The sequence below is a fragment of the Babesia bovis genome, assembly GCF_000165395.2.
Source record: "Babesia bovis T2Bo chromosome 4 map unlocalized Chr4_1, whole genome shotgun sequence".
NCBI lineage: Eukaryota > Apicomplexa > Aconoidasida > Piroplasmida > Babesiidae > Babesia > Babesia bovis.
The window spans coordinates 534,212-554,947 of record NW_026261571.1 but is presented as its reverse complement, the minus strand read 5'-3'; the positions used below and the strand labels follow the sequence as shown (position 1 = coordinate 554,947).

The following is a 20,736-nucleotide window of genomic DNA, read 5'->3' as shown; positions in this document are numbered from 1 at the left end:
GTGTATAGCAGATATGAACGCGGGATAGCATCTGAAAGTAACGTAAAATGAGATTAGAGTGGTGTTATAGGCTGTAGCTAGAATAAACATAACTCTAGACATCGACGATGGCAGCTTGCTGGATAGGCCAGGTGGCCTGGCTGTTGCTTGCCACGTTGTCTACAGTCGATTATGCCATCTCAGAAGAAAGAGGTTGGAACCTCCTCAACAATAGTAATTCTATCGTCGAGCCGGATACTATCACCAACATCACCGAGAAAGATTTTTGGTGTATCATGGGTATGAAATGTATATTGCCGAGCGATTGGACAGCTGGGTTAAAAAACAAGAATCCCATTGTAACCAGAAGTATTAAAAACCCTCTTGCGTTTCCGTATTATACCATTGCCTTTGAGGACGTAGCGTCGCAAAATCCCGTAAGCACCGCAGTACTTAAATATCAAGGACCTAGAACAGTAATGAACACTTATGAGAATAAGGTTGAGTACTCATTAGCACAGCATCAAAAGGACTCCCAAACGAGGTACTACAATGATACCTATGGCGCTTCATTCTTGCTACCGGATTCGTCTACTTTCGCCAAATTCGGTGATGAAATGGTTCACATTGTATGTGATAAAGAACGTAAATATTCGACAAAACCAGTCCTCAAAAGTTGTCATACTTTTTATATCCTAAAATCACCAAGTAGCATAACATACGGGGTGGATCCAAATGGTGATATCAGTATACTGCTGAAAGATTTCCATTCGGGTCCTTCTGTACATTTGGGTTTTAATCTAAAGACCGGTAACACGACCAAGTATAATGTCACTGCCGTTGCAACCGCTTATGGCAACGATAGAATTGTATTCCTCAATGCTGGAGTCTTAGAACCCAGTGCAAATGCTGGGATCTATAATGTTTATGTATACCTCATTCCTTGCAACCCCAAGGATTATGGGACTCAAATTGATGTATTGCCACTTGTCAAAAGTACCAGTATTAAAAAATACACCGTGGGCGTCAAGTCTGGACAAATACTTCTCACCTTTTATGGACTGGACGCTTCTGAGAAAGATTTGCACTTCGCAGTTCTTTCAGCTATAAATGTAAATGGTACTGGAAGCACATGTGGCAATGGGAATGCCCAGTGGTATGAACTTGGTTTCAAGGGTACGTACTGTCATTCCACAGAACATTTAATCGAGGTACTTCTTCCGTTGCATTTAGGAGGAGAAAAGGTTTTGATTTGTGCTGCGTTGAAGAAAAGCAATTTGATAGAGGATTATAGAACGCCTTTTGCATTGATGATGCTGGATGACAAGACAGATACCATGGTAGCCCCTGTAATAGTGAATGTTGATGCGTTGGGAAGAGCGCGTATTGTTCTCAATAAGTTAATACATCCCCTAAGTGAAGTGCGACTTACACCGGCGGATGGAGATATATTGTTTGGTATAACTAAGACAATGTTGGCCCATTCCGTCGCACAATCGACATCCAACTTTAAAGTAGAGGAGAAACTCATGACGGAAATCAGCAACGTTTCTTTGGATCATTCCGCCATATTTCGAAGGTTTCATAACAAAGGCATTAGCATGCATTCTGCGTCTAATTTGACTTACAGCCCAGATTTTTCTTATATGGTGGATTCGCATGCTTATTGGTCATCCGCGGCTAAATTCTTTCCTAAGTTGTTATTTGGCGTGGACAAGCTCTATAAAATTTCTGTTTGCAATCGATGGGATCACCCTTACTGTTTAGCTGAATCTGACTATAGTATGAAGGTAGGCTATCTTGTTCCTAGCCCGTTCGTCCATAAAAACATGTATGCTGAATGGGAGCAGAACAGCATTGTTTTCTATATTCCAACGACGCCCCTCTTTCCTAAAGTCCCGCATATTACAATGGTAAAAATAAACCCTGAAAGTGTGGTGGATTACGACAGGATATGCAATAGCAATGCATATGCAGTTGCTGAACTGATCAATAGCATGTCTTTTCATGCAATTAATGCTTTCCATGGCATATTTGCACAACCTGGCGTAGTTTACTATCAACACAAGTATCGCGTTACTGGAATTGAGGAAGGTTATCTTTATGGTGTTTGTTATTCATTTGAAGGTAAAGAGCGTGTTAATTACAACACGGTGACCACCCCTGATGTCAAACACACTTTCCGACCTCCTAAAGGGATTAAATTCAAATTGTTGACCATATTAAATCCAATGCGATTTAACAAAAACCAAAGGGTGTCGTTCAGGAATCTTGAAGTAAATGCTGGTCCAATTTTCGCCATTAGTGGTATGATGAATAAAATAATTTTGAGAGGCATTTACATGACATCTGACCTCACTTACGATTGTACGAAATTGTTCAACAGTGCAGGTCAAAAACGGCCATTGTCAAGTGTTGCTCCACGTGCGGATTTTGAATCAATATTTGGAATAGAGCCTATCTTTAACCGAGGAATACCAGATGCAACGGATTTGCCAGAGGGATTTTGGATGCCCATGGATGATAAATCGTGGATGGTAGGTCAAACAAGATTGTTCTATCGCGGCAAGGTAAATGCTACGAAAACAACATATAAAATGTGCTTTTGTTATCAAGATGCTTGCCTACACTCGGGTACTATGATATATTCACCAGATCACACATATGATGTAACCCGGTTCATTAACCTTTCGGTACTTTTACGTCTGTCCTATGGTAACCACACATGTATCTACGGTAGGGAAGATTTGAATTGTTTCAAGACCATAAGTGCTATGAAGGCTGGTCTGCCTGTAAAGATGAATCTCAACGACTCCAAAGCTCAGATAAAACATGTGACGTTTACCCATGATGGCACCTATATGTTAGTGCTTAGAGAGGGAGAGTTATATAGGTACAATGAAAACATGAAAATTGACAAAATGATCAACTTATCAAAAGGAGCGGAACGTGTTTTTGACTTCCCTAATATGGCCATGTTTTTGCTGTCGGATGGTACCATACGTTACAGATACGGGACCGATCCCTTCGACTTTAATAAACCTGGTGCTGCATGGCCGTTAAGAGACCTTACGAGAGCTTTCTTGGATGTTATGGCCTTTAAAAAAATTAGATTGCCATCTGTGAGAAATCGCATTATAGCCTTAGATATACATCCAGCTGATGATTCCGGAAAGTATCACATTTTCTATGTGGATGATGCTTTCATGTTGAGTCATTCTATTGTGAACATATATGAAGCTATGGACAATAACGAGGCAGTTGGGGTGCTGTCATCTACTGCATCTGTCGGAAATTTTGTAGCGTCAGACGTTGTACAGAATGTAGTAGTCAAAGCAACTACTCGGCAGGATGATGGAAAGAGACAAACATTTTTGTTTGTCCACACTTACGGCTTACCTCATCTATCTATATATACTGTTACTGGCAGAAGGATGGAATTGCATGGACAGATGAGAACAACAGGCAAGATTGTTGATTTGGTTGTAGGAAAGAATTATTTGATGGGCTTAACTTCTGACATTTCACCTCGTGGCGAAATAACTCACAACATAATTGAAATTCCTCTTAACCGTCTCATTAATACATCCCTTCATTATCCAGACATACCCCGTGCCCTCTACTTGGGAACGGAGTATAAATTCAATCCGGTGAGCACGGCGTACCAGAGCAAGAACTACTATACTAAGCAAAAGCAGGAGTTAGAACAGTACGGGTTGACGTTGGATGCGAACACAGGTACCATATCCGGTACTCCACAAAAGATCGGTATCATCAACGTAAAGATAAAGGGTGTTGGAGACTTTCACAGCGCTTATTCCCGGGTTACATTCATTTTCATTTGTCAAGAGGGTACGACATTAGACGCAACACAGAGTAATTGTGTTAAATGTGCAAAGGGGACTTATTGGAGCATGACCAAAGATTCGGTGTCATGTCTTAAATGCACGGATCATATCAAGAACAGTACTACAATAAATGATGGGTCGAAATCAGTATCAGACTGCCTTTGTCCACCTGGTACATATCTTAAAGATTTGGAATGTATACCTTGCCCTCTGGGAACCACCTCGAACTCTTATGGATCGGAAAATTGTCCCATTATTGCAGACGCTGAGAAGGGTCACAGCTCATTCGATAACATGCCAAGTGCTATATCTTGTAAAGCAGGTACTTTCTTGAAGGGTGACGCTTGCGTTCCCTGTACTGTTGGATACTATTGCCTAGGCGGTATTCTTCAGCCATTCCGTTGTAGCCATGGTATGACAACGGAAAGAGCTGGAGCCAAATCCGGGGATGATTGTCTATGTGATGCAGGATATGAGTGGTCAGATGGTAGATGTGTTCCATGTGGAAGGACATCGTACAAAGAAAACATCGGTAATAACCGCTGTACACCATGTCCATCGGTTGACGATGCAAAAGGCATGGTCTACACTCCATCTTTTGGTTCAACCTCTATCCGTGAGTGTATTCATTGTACACCTGGTTATTATTATGATGCTAACCGATTACACTGTATTCCATGCCCTGCAGACTCTTTTTGCCCGGGAAAGGCCATCATCCCTTTGTTTTGTCCAAATAATACCGTTACAAATGGTACAAACGCCGGTGGTAGGAACGATTGTCTCTGTGTGAAGGGTTATGGATATGCCTCAACTGCTCGTTTCATCCTCTCGTTGGATAATAGCTGTACAATTTGTCCTGTCAACACTTTCCAACATGTCAACGGGACAAACATGCCTTGTTTGCAATGCCCCAAGAATACTTACACAGTTGCTAATGGCAGTGTATCTTTAAGTGACTGTTTACCAGGGCCTGGTTTCTACATTGCAGGTGGAGATGGATTTAAAACTATGACAACACGATTGGAATCCATTGAACCTTCCCAGTTACAGGCTTCCAGCGTCAAATGCGTGGCAAATGTAGAGTTTGATGACTCCTTTTCTGTGACTGTATTGGCAAAGTCATTGCAAGTTTGTATTGATATGTGTAAGAATAACATTTACTGTCGCTACGTGTATTATGGAGATTCGGAAACCGGGGTTGCTCATAATGACATTGTGCTTTCTGGTGAGGTTACTTATATAGCTTACCGCCCTTGCAAAATGTTTATGTATTACGAAAGGATATCTGTTCCCAGTATCGTGAAGACTATGCAGCCTTTTGATAAGCGTATCCATAGGTACCAAGTGCTCTGTGAAATATTCAGGGGTGTTAATACATTTGAACCTGATAAATTGGTTGTTCGACGTTGTCCTATGAACCATTATTGTCCCGGTGGAGATAAATTTGGAAAATACCAATGCCCGGAGAATTCAACAACACTGATGGATGGTGCCAACAATAGCTCCCATTGCTTGTGTCTTCCCGGTTTTGAGTTATCTACTAGCTCGAGTGTGAAACGTTGTGTCTCATGTAAAGAGGGTTTCTACAAGGATAACACATCCAATGCTCGTTGCTTGCCTTGCCCACCTATGATGACGACAACTGGTAGAGGCGCCGTATCTGCGAGCCAGTGTGTTTGCAACGTTGGTTACTTTGCAACCACTTCAAATACCATGATGAGGCAATTGTCGCGGGCTCGTATGTTACCTCCAGTGCTTCCGCGTAGGTCAAGGCTTACAGAATTCATGAAGAACAATTTCAACTTTTCCGGTGAAGGAGACACTTCAGATATATTGGCTAACATCACATGCAAGAGATGCCCTGATGGATATGTTTGTCCTGGTAAATGGTTGCCGAACTCGGAATATGTCGTTCACAACCCTCCTATTTCGTGTCCAGATGGATCTGCGGTGCCTCAGCTCTCAGCTAGTGCCAACTCGCTGAGAAAGTGCATCTGTAAACCTGGTTATGGTGCAGGTACTGCGTTTCGCGATGATGTATTTTTATCGTGTCAGAAGTGTGCTCCTGGTACATTCAGTGAAACCTATAGTACATCAACCTGCCATGGACGTTGCAATGATTATGCGATATCATTCCCTGGTGCATCTTCCTTTAAAGATTGCTTCTGTCTCCCGGGGCGTTTTATGACTTTGCAGCTAATAGAAAACAAGGAGAAATTTGTATGTAAAAAATGCTCTGATGGTACCATATGTCCAGGAGGTTTTACGGTACGACAATCTGGAGCTACTATACCTGATAATCTCAAGGAGGCGATATTTTCTCATACACCACAATATCCTCGCATGGGTTACATGGCTATTTTCAAGAGGCAGCGTGCTGAAGGTTCCGATATACAGTGGTTGCCAAACAAACACGATACCTACATCAACGAACCCCCGACTCCATCCCAATTTGGAAAATATGAGCATGTGGCCGATATACACCCTTGTGTATACTCCAACCGTTGCAACAGTTTTGGAAAGGGTGGCTGTTCTGAAGGTTCCTACGGTTACCTCTGTGGTAAATGCGCTCCCGGTTTCGACGCACGCTATTTGCAATCGGATTGCGTGAGATGTAAGCATCCTCTTTTTGAGCTTTTGGATTTGTTTGTGCCTCGCTTAATACTCATGTTTTTGGTTTGCTTAATCTGCCATATGAACAATCGAGCGACTACGGATGGTAACTTCTCCATAATTGCCATTTTCAAGATCTGGTATATCTTTGAGCTTTCTTTAATTCCTTTGGGTATGCAACAACTGACGACGTCGTCTAGTTTGGTTCGTTTTTACAATCTTTACCACAACTATTTCTTCAAGCCCATTCTACTGTATGTGCACAATGAGCGTCTGAATTGTTGGAGACCCGCGATCCATCGAATATGGCAAATTTTAAGATCTTGGGGAGTTCCTTTGCCACCTGCTGATACTCATGAAGATCTAGATTACAACCACATATGGTATATGCAAAGGTTCTTGGGATTGGCAAAGCCACTAATCGATGCTCTACTATTGTGCATACTTTATTATCCATGCCGCCTGCTTTATTCTCGTGTGGAATCTTGGTCTGCATCTTCTTCACGCAGGATATCATTAGATGAACGCATATTCTCGTTAACACGAAGGGTAAACAATGAGAATGAAGAAATAAAAGATAAAGAAGAAGCTGCTCTGTGCCTTAAGACGTTGGACGATCCATCGGCTCATGAAACTATCGGAATGGCGTACATAAAGCATCGCAAACGGGGCAAAGTTTTCCTGATACAGCAACTCATGCTCTTGATGGCATTCCACTTACCGTCAGTAGTAGTCAATAGTTTAGCCATGTTATGGTGTGGGTCGGTGAAATACAAGGATGGCGATGCGGTCAAAGTACTTATGCATTTGCCAGAACAGATTTGTGATCCCAACAACCGGCTGTTCTTCATAGGTCGTATTGTAGGTTTAGCAAATTTGGGACTGTGGCTTCTTATGCTGGCCGTTTTGTTTGTCGCCCTGGCTAACTACAAATACGGTTCACGATCGTGGAACACTATATTCATGGCTGGGAGCGATACCAATTGCCGCTGGTGGGATGCTGTACATCTGTCACGTCAGTTCCTCATAGCGGTTTTGATAGTCTGTCACTATGGGATTAGACCAAAGGGTGATACAGAATATATGCGCGCCGCCTGCTATTTCATTTTACACTTCATCTATGTGACCTTGCATTTGACATTTTCGCCTTACGATAAAAGAAATAATGAATCCTTCAACAACTTGGAGAGTTTGGTTCTCTTTAGCAACCTATGTATGTGTATTTTCATCCAGGGAAGCTATTTCTACGATTTTTCTGATTTTGGTGGCTTCCCTATCGTCGTTTCTCTTTTGGTTCACGTGAAGATCATATGGACCATAATGTTAGAATATGGCCATATTCAGTTCGCCAACATGAAGAACAATGGAAAGGGTGAATTAGCAAATATGATAATTGACTTTTTCTCATTTGCATTTGAACATCGCACAGCAAATGTATATTATGACTACAAAAATGACAACCTCGTTATGGAATCATCCAAAATACAAGAGCCATACCGCAGTTTCTATTATAATTTGGTAACTAGACCATTGTTGAAGCTAGCACATCTCACAGGCATTTCCATGAAGGGTACTGAAAAGAGGAAGAGTTACTCATATTCTCTTCAGAATCGTGATTTCTTGGTGGAGTGTATCCGTAACACTATACAGAGATGTTCAGTTCTCAGGCAGGATGTGGTTTTATCGGACAAATGGTTCTACTTTATTACCCGTTACGTATTTTGGTATTGCCATTGTCTGCATGTTGACCTTTTCGACGATAAACTATCGGACAATGATTTGTTCCATAAGATTGTACTGTCTCATTTTTCACCACAGGAAAACATCTCAGATGCTGCGTTGTCAAATTTCTTCGTCAACTTCCCAATTAAACGTTTATCTGCTCATAATGCTTTCCATCACAATGGAGATATATGTGACGGGAAGTGTGCTATATTCGCAGGATCTAAGAGGAAACGCAAGGTCGAAGAAGTAGCGGAAAGTTTGCTCGTTGAATGTTTATTCGACACGGTATATGATCTAGGTCCAGTTACATTGGTAGAGTTCTACTTAGGACTGTTGTCATTGAACCATTTCCATGAGTCAGTTCTTATCCGTATGTTCGACGCTTATAGGATACACGCTCTCTATCTGAAGGATGAAAGAGGTTTCCGTCTTTTGAGGGAAGCTGATGCACTTAACGAAAACATCAACAACCTCAAAGGGGAAATTGAAAAAACAGAAAATGGTACAGCTGCATTGCAACGTCACACCCTTGCTTCGGACATAGAGGAGCTTGAAACGGATATTGCTAAGTTAAACGATACCATTGACCGTGAGCGTCAAGTAATCATGGCTGGTCGTGCTGCTGCCGCCGTTGCATTGAATCTGCACTTAGGTGTAGATAATATAGTTTCTGCCGATTTGAGTTACGATGATATTCTGTCGGCAATATCGCAGCAAACTAACACTGCAACAGACCCATCCGATCGTAGGAAGGGACTTCTGGTACCTGTGAACAGGTCGCAACGATAGACGTGGCACTGAGCCTATTTGACTCCTGTGCTCTTATGTAGATTATTCATATGAACACACTCCTTTAATACTAAAAATGCATAGCCGCACGTTAATCATCCGCTTCCATGCTCTATTAGGGGTTTTGTTTGTGCTCATATTTACATTTTTGTTGGAAGACGTATCAGGTGTGTTTCAAAATACGCCTATATACCACCATCCAGCACAAGAGACTCCAATAATTTGTAGAGTAGCAGGAGCTGAACCATGTAATATAGGTCGACTCATTCCAAATGTCAAAAAACAAGAGTGTTTTGTAGTTGAACGTTCCAATTCTGATGTGAATAATCTGTGCCGTGGAGAACATGTTCCCTTAGTGAACTCCATATATACACCAACAAAAATCACACATGTAGCGCATATATGCTGTGCTAATGGGCCAGATTTTAAGTACATCACTACTATTTTCTTTACGGGTGAGTTTGATCATATTACCTTGTCAGATTTAATAGGGGTAATAAAGCAGGCTGTCGAATCTCACATAATCTATAATACTGAATGGAGTCTGCGATCTAGGTTTTATAAAGTGGCTGGCGAAGAAAATCTAGTTTATGGAATGCGATTTAGTATAGCATTTAAGAAATCTGACTGTAGTGCTCCAGATGGTTTTCTAAGTTCAGTGAAAAATACAACATACTCCCATCATGATGGTTCGTTTTCCGTTTGCATCAACTTGATATACAGAAACCTACCTAGCTGAATACAATGAGCCTGAAGGCATAAAATCATTTACGGATGATGTTGTACTTTGTTTGTGTCCACTCTATGGAAACTGTTCAACTGTAAAGGACTATACTGTTTTCATTGGCCGCCCTTCTATAGAAGGTGAGATAATGTTTATGTTGAGTTCATGTACTTATAGGTCCTTTTGTAGACAAACAGTTGCGAGTTGATTGTTCTTATGGTCAAAAATGTTTCATTGATATTAAAGGCAGCTATAAGGTTACATTGGAAAAAATAGGTGTTGGAAACCATACATCGGTGAATAGGTATAAGATACTAGAATTATCAGGCAAACTTTTTGAATATAAATATAACACGGATACAACTGCGTTAATGAAGTCATCTAAGTTAGCCATTCTTTGGATCCCAGGTGATAAGAAGATAGCAAAACCAGTGAATATCGGAGTATTATGGGTTCACAATTTCTACAAGGGTGAATATTACGTATATCCTTTTGGTAAACAGAAGTTGCATACATTCTTTATGACAAATGTATGGGAAGATCCTAAATTTTTTATACACCAACTTGAGGATCCCACGAGCAATCAAACTCCAGATGAAAACAGCGTTATATCCCAAAGTGTTTCAGAAGTTCAACTTCAAAATAATCATCTTTTGATTGATTTTAAATTTGACATAAACCTGCACTATGGGCTATATGTTGTTTGGACCGGTACAAAGGGCAACAGTGAATTAGAAGGTGACATGGTAGAAAAAGCAGCATTCCTGGCTCATCTAATACCCAGAGGTTAGCTTATATCTTTGAACTTAGCGTTTTATTGGTATTTTAGTAATTTAATACCCTTAGATTTATTAGGGCAGTAATCATCTTTGATGTTTCGTCAGTAACATTTTTACAGGCGTAACATCTTTCGTGCACGCTACTGTATCTGATGATGATACCATATACCTTAACATGCCTACCATTAGGTTGGACACAAATAATGACTCAGGATCAGTTATTTTAGCACGGAGATGCAAGTTTGGGAAAGTTGAACTTCCGTATATTACTCCAACCGGTGCAGTTACTTCCGTCACTACATCACCTATGGATAGATATTCATTGTTTAAATGGGTTCATACGGAAAACGCCTATGATATTACACCTGGTGACACTTTACGTTTGTGTTGGTGCGGTGTTTCTTTGGATAATCATATGGCATGCACAAAACGGGATTATTCAATTCACGTTGGAAATGTCTACGTCCAGCCCAGATATACTGGCACCGTTACATGTTATTTAGGACGCTTTTGTATGAGTTTCGTTGAGTTTAAAACTGAGACACCTCCTAAATATTTTTTATCACCTACATGTGAGCAATCGACTGCATTGGAATTTGAACGGGAGGGAACGTACTTCAAGACTACGCTGGTTGCAGAGAATAAGAAGCTGGTGCATATTAAAGGGCTTCTAGGATTATCAGGTGGGTGTTTAGATTTGTATTATATAGAGAGTCAATGCAGATAATCTGCTGGGAGGGTATATGCTTTGTGCCGAAATTAAAAGCACTGATGGAGTAACAATGGCAATCGAAGATGCTAAGCAACGGTTCATTATTTCAAGTAAGTTAATCAATTTTATTGACTAATATGTACAGGACGAGTATTGGAACAAAATCGATACTACCTTTCCATGATGGATTCTGCTAATTTGATATTTAATGGTATGTTGAATGTTTATTATGATACATTTCTAAGAAAACAAGCTTTATTACCAGTATATAATTCTTTCTGAAGATTGTAGTGGTCCAGGGGAAAATGATGATATAATTCAATATGTTAAAGGATCCATGACGGCACATTCTCATGTAGCAGGTGGTATGTATCAAGTATGTTGGTGTCTGTTAGACTCTTCCACGTCCTGTAAGAATCGTCAGGATTTCAAAATAGTCGTCGGAGAAATTTATTTCAGTGGAATGCAAAAGATAAATGATGCCGGATGTAACGTTCGCTCTTTTTGTTCTTTGCGTCTAGAATATTGGTCTTACTATGACAAAATTGATAAAATAACAAGATTGCCACCTAACAACTCCATGTTGAGCATACAAAGATCTGAATGTAAATTTGAACAGCACGATTCTAACCTATTATATTTTGACGGTTTAGGACAAGATGAACTGATGGAACAAAAGGATAATATACATACATATATAAACAAAATAACCTTTGCAGGTATAGTACAGCACGTTGTTCCAGGGCAATATAGTCTTTGTTATCTGAATTCGGATACATCTTACGCTGCTAAAATATCAAATATCAATCTTTTGGGCGCTTTTATCAATTCTTACGATATTGTCGTATATTTGGGCAAGCCCTTTACCATATTAATACGAGGTAAATATGTTGGTGAGATTAGTGGCTTTTTGAGTACAGATGAATCGTGTAATGTGGAAGCCAATGATGAAAGATACGAGGTAATAATGACTAAAAAACCCATAGTGATTGCGGATCATACAGGCATGGACACTATAATATGGACGAATGTATTGATATTACGCACTGCATTGGGGCGTCGAATGGAATTACATCGCATACAGAAGCAAGATGTAGTGTACTATTTGTGTACTTCTACGAGTTTGGGAAATCAAAACACTGGATATATGTTTAGCCTCTTTAGTTTGCAAATGATGATGAGAACGAGAACATCGCCGCCTGAAGGTATGAGTGATATTCGGCGTCATCTCAGTCCTTCTACATATGTTACCCTTCTGATGATAAGATATATTAATCGACCTAGTAAAATTGAATCATGTGAAACCAATACATGGAGGCAACATCTTGACAACATGGTATTGTCAATTTACAAAAAAGAAGATGATTTTGCTGTCGATAATTTCCCTACGATGAACTACACTACCAATGCGTATATATGTGCTTGTATGGGTAGAGCGTGCTTAACGTTTGGAGATTTTCGTACTAGCATTATGGAACCAGAGGACATACAGCAATCACTTTTCACTGTTATGCCTTACGATATGAGGCCTATTACTAAAACGCTATACGGTAGTTATTTGAGTTATAAGGATCGTATTAAACTTTTTTCTGGACAGTATAACTGTGGTGAATTTGAATCGAGAGACCTATTTTCCTCTAGTGTTACAGATCAAAGCCAGCGAACTCCTTCAAGAAGAGACAAACTGCCCGCTACAATTCATCTTGATATTAATAGGGATACAGTTGGTGCTGTTGAGATTTCGAAGAAGGGGGGGTACATTTGGAAGTCTAGAAATTTGCCCATAGTAAATTCCCCAGGTACTAATAATCTTCTTTATCAAATATGTTTTTGCCCCTTTATGTTCAAGAAAAGTTGTTCATCAACGAAGGATTATACTGAATGGATAGGATCAGTCATTAGTTCACCTGTACGCAAGTCAGGTGGGAATATGTTGCGTATAACCACATATCCATCTAATGTAGATTACCGTCTACCTCAATGTAGTCATAAAGTAGCATCTCAGTCAGATGTATCTTACCATGACATGGGAAGGTCTAACATTGAATTAACTGCTTTTCTGTATGACTTTTTGACCACGCACCATACGAATCGTCATGGATTTTTTATAGAGGTATGCGAGGCAACCCCGAGTGAAAGATTTGACGAGCCTCTCACATATCAGCGTGTCTTTGGAGGTCTTCACAGTGGTTATTTCCCAATGCAAATGAGTTTTGTGACTAGCGGTGTTATGCAAGATGTCGTGATATATGGGAACAATTTGCCACCTGGATATGTTACTAGTTTTGTGGTTCTCCGATCTATTGGCACCTGTGAAAATGTGACAAAAGAAGACAGAGTATCGTTTGCTAAAGGTATGACTGCCATTCATTCTGATTATGTTATATTCCGTGGCATCACCATTGCTGAACCGGGGCTTTATAAATTCTGTATACGCATACGTCCAAAACAGCTCAAACAGCAAAACGCCTTGCGTTGGTTTTCTGTAGCGCAGGACATCGAGATGCAAACAAAAAGATTACAGGCCAATCTGGCAGCTACTATGTCCAAACAGAATACACCTGTGCCATCACCGTTAGATGCATCAGCAAAGACAAATAGCAGTACTACCCCTGCATCAAAAACGGATGGTTCTGATGCCCACTCTTCACCATCAGATGGATCAGCAAATGAACATGGTCACCTCCATAATGAGGCAAAATTTGCCAACCATCGCCATCAAAAGACTAAAAGTATCGAGCATTGGGAAACAGGTGGTTTGATTGAAGTTGTTGACTACAATGTTTTTTGCCTTCCTGATATTTTAATTTTGCCTTTTATGACTCCCTCAGGTTTGCCATTTGATACTAGGCCACAGCAAGCATCGGGCTCTTGCAGCTCCCTTTGGTATCATAACTATTCAGTATTATGTGTTGTTGCAAAATATCGTATTGCTATAGTGACCGACTGCAGAAATAACTTGTGGTTATTACACCTTCAATTTTACAATTCAAAAAGCTATGTACCACCACAGCGGTTAAATGCTTTAAATCAAGTTGCAGAACCCGAACCTTTATGGAAGACGTGCAAATCGTTTTTGGATAGTCAAATTATCTTCCTGGGTTCCAAGTACATCACGTCGATCTCATTACCAAGCAAAGGCAATGGTGGATCCATTCTATATACGTTCAAGCATGGATTGTCCAGTCCCTTAGATTTCACTATCATTAACGGAATATTTCTGATCTCAGATGAATACACGCGTTCTTTAACAGCATTTAGTTCTGGCAATTTAAGCAATATGGAAGAATGGAAATCCCGTACCCTGTTGAAGTCGTGTTACCACAAAGGGTTGTACTCTGTAGAACGTCTAAGCGTAAATAGTGAGCTCTATGCAATTGATGCAGTGAAGAATAACCTAACTCGTTACATTGTAAACACTGATAACTTGGACCTGGTGGAAGACTTGGTATATGATGGGTTCTCGAACGTTGAAGGCCTATATGCGGCACCATTAACCAATTTGTGTTGTGTTGATGGTAATTTTTCAGGGTTTGAATCAGAAGATATGGGTATTGTGTTGGTAGGGGAAAGCATTACTGGTCGTATTTTAGTCCTTACGGTGAATCACCAGACAATGGAGTTGACTAAAGTAATCAACACCGAAGTCGTTCTCAATGGAGTTCAATTTGTCAACAAAGAGGAGTTACTGTTATCAACATGGCGAATACAACAGGGCCATAAAACCAATTGTATTTACTTAAGGACAATCGCATCTTATGTACACTTGTGGTTTTACTATAGTTTATTCACAAGATATACTATAGGGAGCAACATTGAGCTGGTACCAGTTTTGAAAGGTGACAAGTTTGACTATTTTGTGGAAAGTGAAAAGGATGATCGCTCAAGCATCACGTTAGGGCAGATGGGTCTGCAGCTTCATACTTATACTGGTGTCATTACTGGTTCATTGCGCTTGAGTGGGTGCCATACCGTGGAAATTATAGGAGCAAATCTTCTGAAGTTGAAGTCTTATAAGATGTCCATCTGTGGGATATGTCCACCTTCTCACCAGTTTAATTTAGATACTCAGACATGTGAGCAGTGTCCCATTGGTTTCTACCGTAACGACGAAAAAGATGATGTATGTCTAAGTTGCGAAACGCTGCGCAAAAATAGTACCACTGTTATGCTCGGTGCTCGTGTGAGCGGCGATTGTCTTTGTGATAAGAACTACTATTTGAAAGATGACGAATGCGTTCCTTGCGAAGCTGGTACTTTCAAAAATGAAGTTGGCAATTCTCCCTGTACCGGTACATGCGCTGCAAATAGAGAGTATATGAAAAAAGTGGTTAATGGGAAAACAGTATCTGTATGTATGTGTATGCCCAAATACTTTGATCAGGAGATTGCTATAAGAGATTGGATGCAATTACTTCCTGAAATGTGGAACATAATCGGTCTCACATTTGACTATGATACTCATCAGCCTACGAATATGGAGGAGCTTTTGGGCAGAGCTGACGCATGTCTCCCATGTCCCGTGGGTTATTATTGTCCTGGTGAGGAAGCATTGCCTAAGAAGTGCCCTTTCGGTTATACAACTAAGGATACGGCAAATGATAGCGAATCAAGTTGTGTATGTGACCGCGGTTATGGTTCTTTTCCAAACGTCGGTTGCCAAGTATGTTCGGGGTTTGGTTACAAAGATGTGGTGGGAAACGCAGAGTGCAAATTATGTCAAGACGACCCATTTCTACCGGCGACAGTTCCATTGCTACCTATAATGGGACGCATACATGTGGTTACAGAAGCAACATGGGAAAAGGAATTGGCACAATACAGAGATTTCCAAGGAGAGCTTTACCCAGCACTAACGGAATTGTTACAGAAGATAACATTATTTTCAGATACCGACCATTCTCGTACATCTGATAGATGTAAATATTGTATAGGTGGTACTTATTTTGATGTCAACACAAGGTCTTGTCTGGAGTGTCCCACCGATCGTTTTTGTCCTGGAGGGGACTATCAACCACTGAGCTGTGGTTTTAATGGTTTTACAAGAACACATCGTAGTGTAACCGGTATGGATTGCTTTTGTGAGCGAGGCTACGGGAATACGTTGGAAGGGCGTCATCCTACGACCGGTGCTATTGCGTGTTATCATTGTCCTGCCGGATACTTCCAGCATTTACAGTATGTAGATTATGGTTGTTTACCATGTCCCAAACGTTCATCGACATATAACTATGGTGCAACTTCTTTGTTTTTCTGTTCTCCTGATTCCGGGACCTACCTTTCAGTTACTAGAAAAAATCGAAAAACACAGACAGTTACCGATTTACTAAATGAGTATGGTGAGAATTTTGAAGATATGTTGATGCATTCTCGTGACCATGCTACAGTTGCTTGTTATCATACTGTGCGTTCCAGTATCAAAGGGCTACATTCTGAGAAGGTACTTCGTGATTCGTTTTCGACTTGCAAATCCACTTGTTTGTACAATATATATTGTTATGGGTTTTTATATGAACCAACAATTAGGTTTGTGGAATATGATTCAAACCCTCATAACGCTTATGAAACTACTGTGTTCAACGGGTTGAGGTTTTTAAAACGATCATATGGAACATGCACCCTTTACTTTTTTTCTTTGGAATTCGACAGAGGAGGGCGTTTTAACGGTCGTGATACATCTGCGGATGATATTGTGTCTGTATGTCGAATATATGATAACACTTATGATTATGAATTCGTCACAAAGCCATGTCCGATTGGGTATTATTGCCAAGGTAACTCAGGTTATACACGATGTCCGGATAATTCAACCACAATGGCAGAAGGCGCGTATGATTCTAGACAATGTTTATGTCTTGCTGGTTATGAAGCTTCAACATCGCAGAACAGTCTGTGTGTTCCCTGTAGCATTGGATCCTACAAACAAGAGATTGGAAATGTTTCTTGTAAGAGATGCCCAGATAGGTTCCGAACATTTAAAACTGGATCGAAATATATTACTGATTGTGCCTGTAGTTCAGGTTACTATGCAGAATTCGCAAAGAGCAGTTCCAACACAGGCCCTGAGACGATTTATAAGCGCTTGAAGAACCATACAGTGTTGCTTAGTTCTGAAGAAGATATGCTCAATACCTACAAGGAATTGGTTTTAGAGAAGCAGGAAATCAGTGAATTCGTATATGATCATTCAAATCCTTATATTGTTAAAATTCCGAATGAAATTGGTAGTCCGAGTAGCAATGTTGACTCTTTTATATTTTTGTCCAAGGCTCTTTTAACAATTCCACAGAATTCTCCGGCAGCTATAATTCCTGCTGACTATCATATGATTTCTTGTGAGCGGTGCAAGATTTCTCACTACTGTCCCGGTGGTTGGGCTGCTTCCTCCGATCGAATGATACATAACATCCCTTACCGATGTCCCGAAGGTGCGAATGTTCCTACAGAAGCTACAAATGCTACATCTGTGACGCAATGCTTATGTCTTCCGGGTTACCGTTTGAATACTGATGCTCCAGAAGGTGTTTCTGTGGCTATGCAAAACCTTATGATGAAGAGGAATTCAAAGTTGTTACCTGATGATTACGATTGGTTTCCTAAGCTCTCTGATATAGAAAATGCAACATCCACTGCTACCGGATCTGGTAATGGCAATAATGATCCCCTGAAATTAGATCCCACAACGATGCAATCTACTTCAGAACATGGATCCGTTGATGGTAGGTGGGTTAGCCGACGTTCTCGTGCCCAATGTGTCAAATGTGAAGCTGGTATGTATAAGGAAGGGCAGGAGAATTCATCCTGTAGTGGACGATGTATGCAGAACGCTACTACATATGGTGGTGCTGTTTCACAGAAACAATGCTTTTGCAATTATGGCCGTTATATGACTCTCGATGATACCCTAGGGTCAATGCAGTTAAGATGTGCTCCTTGTTTGAAAGGAGCGGTTTGTCCTGGAGGCTTCTTTGATTCAGTTATTGAAGAGCTGAAAGGCGACCGTACATTTACAAAGATCAGGTTACATGATCACCGAAGGCCTATGGCACGGTTTGGATACTTTGGTGCATTTAAACATCAAGGCATCGATTTATGGTCTCCTGTAACACAATATCCGTCATCGTTGAACCAGATATCGACTGATTTACTTGATTTCCATGCATGTCCTTTAGAGTACCTTTGTACCAGCGATAACGCGATGCCTTGTGATGTGGGTTCAACAGGTTACACGTGTATGAACTGTATTGATGGATACGAACGATCGTATTTCCGCAGCAACTGTTTACCATGTAGTGGTATACCCAATGCTATTTATATTTATCTTAAGACAAAAGTCTTTTTATGGATAATCTGTTCGGCCATATTATATCTATTGCACAAGAAACTGTATTACCAATTTGTCATTATAAAGATATGGCTGGAGTTTTGGCTTTCTATGGTACCTTATGGATTGTTTCCCCTGAACTCGTCATCTAGTTTACAACGATTTTCGACAAAATACAATATGATATTTGGGTATCAACAACGCTTTTTTAGTTATGTTCGTGTTAGTTGTATGGCTAAACGGTTTTTTAACTACAACCTAAGTACTTTCCAAAGTTGGTATGCACAAAGGCTCCTGATTGTTGTACAACCAGCTTTCGACGGTCTAACGCTTTATTTTATGCTTTTGATATTACGCATATTATTTTACCCAATAGGTAAAGTGCGCCGTCGTTTATCGCGTAGGTACAGTACTTGGTCCAGTTCGGGGTCGAGTGTTAGCAGTTATGACGATTCTGCTTCTTGGAACGCAACTACTAAAACCAATACCAACGAAACAAACGAGATAGTTAGTGGTGAAATTGTTGTTACGAATAAGAAGCCTCCACGTAAACGGTCTCTCTGGTTAGGAGCCCCCCGTTGTATTTTAGTGATGTATTATTTAAGCTTCCAATTTATTTGTCAGGAGCTTCTTCAAACATTATGGTGCGTACCAGTTCAGTACAAGTCAGAGCCACCTATTAGTGTATTGCTATATCATCCATCTACTGTTTGCGATTTCAAGGATCGCATGTTTTTGTTTTCTATTATTACATCTTGCTTCCTTTTGGGTTCACTGTTTCTTACTTCTATGTTCCTGGTATTTCTTTCCGTGAGAAAGCGTGGCTATATGCATCTTTTCAGCAGTGGTCGTCAACGTCATACGTTGTCATGGGATGCAGTTTTGTTCTTTCGCAGATTATGTGTTGCCGTTGTGGTTATATTTCAGCCTTATACTCTTTCTACGGGTTCATCTGAGAAGTTACGAATGATTGGTAGCTTACTAATTACCACCGTGCTCTTAATTCTACATTTATCTGTCCTACCATATCAGGTTCGAGATGATAATCTCTTTAATCGCCTGGAGTTATTTTCTATGCTATTAAATTCGTCAACAGGGTTTCTTATACTAGGTAGTTTTAGCTATGACTTCAATTACACTGGACTATTTCCATTGGGTGCTAGTATTTTGTACTCCTGCCTTCTGCTTTGGTACATGCTTGTTGAATGTGGATTCATTGCTGATTTACGTCCGGCTTTACGCCGTCGTTTTGGTATAATACCTAATTTTTGGTCATTCTGTCGCCACTTGTTGTTGTGGCACTGTCATTCTCACATTACCTTCAATTACAAAAGTGCTGAGGTAGTTATCGAACGCCCCTTTACCGGGCATACGTCTTCAATTAATCGTGCAGTCAATAATAAACGGCATTATCATGTGTCAACTACAGCTCGACGGGGCATGTGTCTTTGCATTGAGCAGTCTGTGAATCGTTACGTGATGGAACAACGTAAATTCTGTGTTCCGATATATTGGGAAGAGTTCTTGGTACGATATTCATTCGCCTATAAACATCTCAATCAACGTTTACGTTGTGGAAATGTCGTAGGAGCCAATGTTCGAGTAAATGATACGACTTCTAGCGAGATATTTGACGGTGGTCCCATCAACCCTTGGCAGATGAGCATAGCAACGCTCAATGTGCCAATTTCATCTTTGATTTCCAACTACCGAGAATTTGAAAGCAGGAAACTGGGTTTGCTATATGAGTTAAAGTGTACTTACTCCGAGCTTGGTGTGGAAGCAACTGAGGCACTGGCGGATCGTGATACTAATGTGCGTGAAATGATAGCTAAGGTACACGAATTAGAACGACTACGTAAACTGAAGTCACACCTTCATATTAAAATGACTGTACATCTTCGCAATGCAAAAGAAGGGCAACGTGTAACCCATGAGGTACAAGATATAGACGCCGGTATAGTATCACTCGTGGATACACCCCTAACCAACGACGAGATTATAGAAAAAATTAGAGCTTTGAACCTCCGGGAGGAATCTTCCAATTCACACATAATGTAATATAATAAGTCTATTTTATAACGCGAAAAAGTGAGCCCGAAGGGATTTGAACCCCCAACCTTCCGATCTGGAGTCGGACGCGCTACCGTTGCGCCACAAGCCCCTGACCGAGGTGCAATATTTTAAATAGATATTCCACTGTCACGACCTCGCCATTTAAGGTCTCACTATATCGCCTGAAT

At 40.5% G+C, this 20,736-nt stretch overlaps 2 protein-coding genes across 2 annotated transcripts; both read left to right on the top strand.

The window, feature by feature from the left end:
• Positions 1 to 47: 47 nt before the first annotated feature.
• BBOV_IV006260 (GCC2 and GCC3 domain containing protein) lies at positions 48 to 8,984 on the top strand. The gene has a single exon (XM_001610503.2). The coding sequence runs from the start codon at positions 108 to 110 to the stop codon at positions 8,952 to 8,954; it is 8,847 nt and encodes a 2,948-aa protein (XP_001610553.2). The 5' UTR covers positions 48 to 107; the 3' UTR covers positions 8,955 to 8,984.
• A 44-nt stretch (positions 8,985 to 9,028) lies between these two features.
• On the top strand, positions 9,029 to 20,674 carry BBOV_IV006250 (GCC2 and GCC3 domain containing protein). The gene is made up of 9 exons (XM_001610502.2): positions 9,029 to 9,121; positions 9,158 to 9,409; positions 9,446 to 9,643; positions 9,678 to 9,818; positions 9,856 to 10,464; positions 10,577 to 11,140; positions 11,181 to 11,279; positions 11,315 to 11,380; positions 11,415 to 20,674. The coding sequence occupies exons 1-9, from the start codon at positions 9,031 to 9,033 to the stop codon at positions 20,552 to 20,554; spliced, it is 11,160 nt and encodes a 3,719-aa protein (XP_001610552.2). The 5' UTR covers positions 9,029 to 9,030; the 3' UTR covers positions 20,555 to 20,674.
• The last annotated feature ends 62 nt before the right edge of the window (positions 20,675 to 20,736 follow it).

What these genes read in the sequence shown, in the direction of transcription:
- BBOV_IV006260 (XM_001610503.2), top strand. Translation starts at nt 108, where the DNA reads ATGGCAGCTTGCTGGATAGGCCAGGTGGCCTGGCTGTTGCTTGCCACG.
- BBOV_IV006250 (XM_001610502.2), top strand. Translation starts at nt 9,031, where the DNA reads ATGCATAGCCGCACGTTAATCATCCGCTTCCATGCTCTATTAGGGGTT. An exon ending in GGCTCATCTAATACCCAGAG is followed by an intron (nt 10,465 to 10,576) that starts GTTAGCTTATAT and finishes ACATTTTTACAG; the next exon opens with GCGTAACATCTTTCGTGCAC. An exon ending in AGGGCTTCTAGGATTATCAG is followed by an intron (nt 11,141 to 11,180) that starts GTGGGTGTTTAG and finishes GAGTCAATGCAG; the next exon opens with ATAATCTGCTGGGAGGGTAT.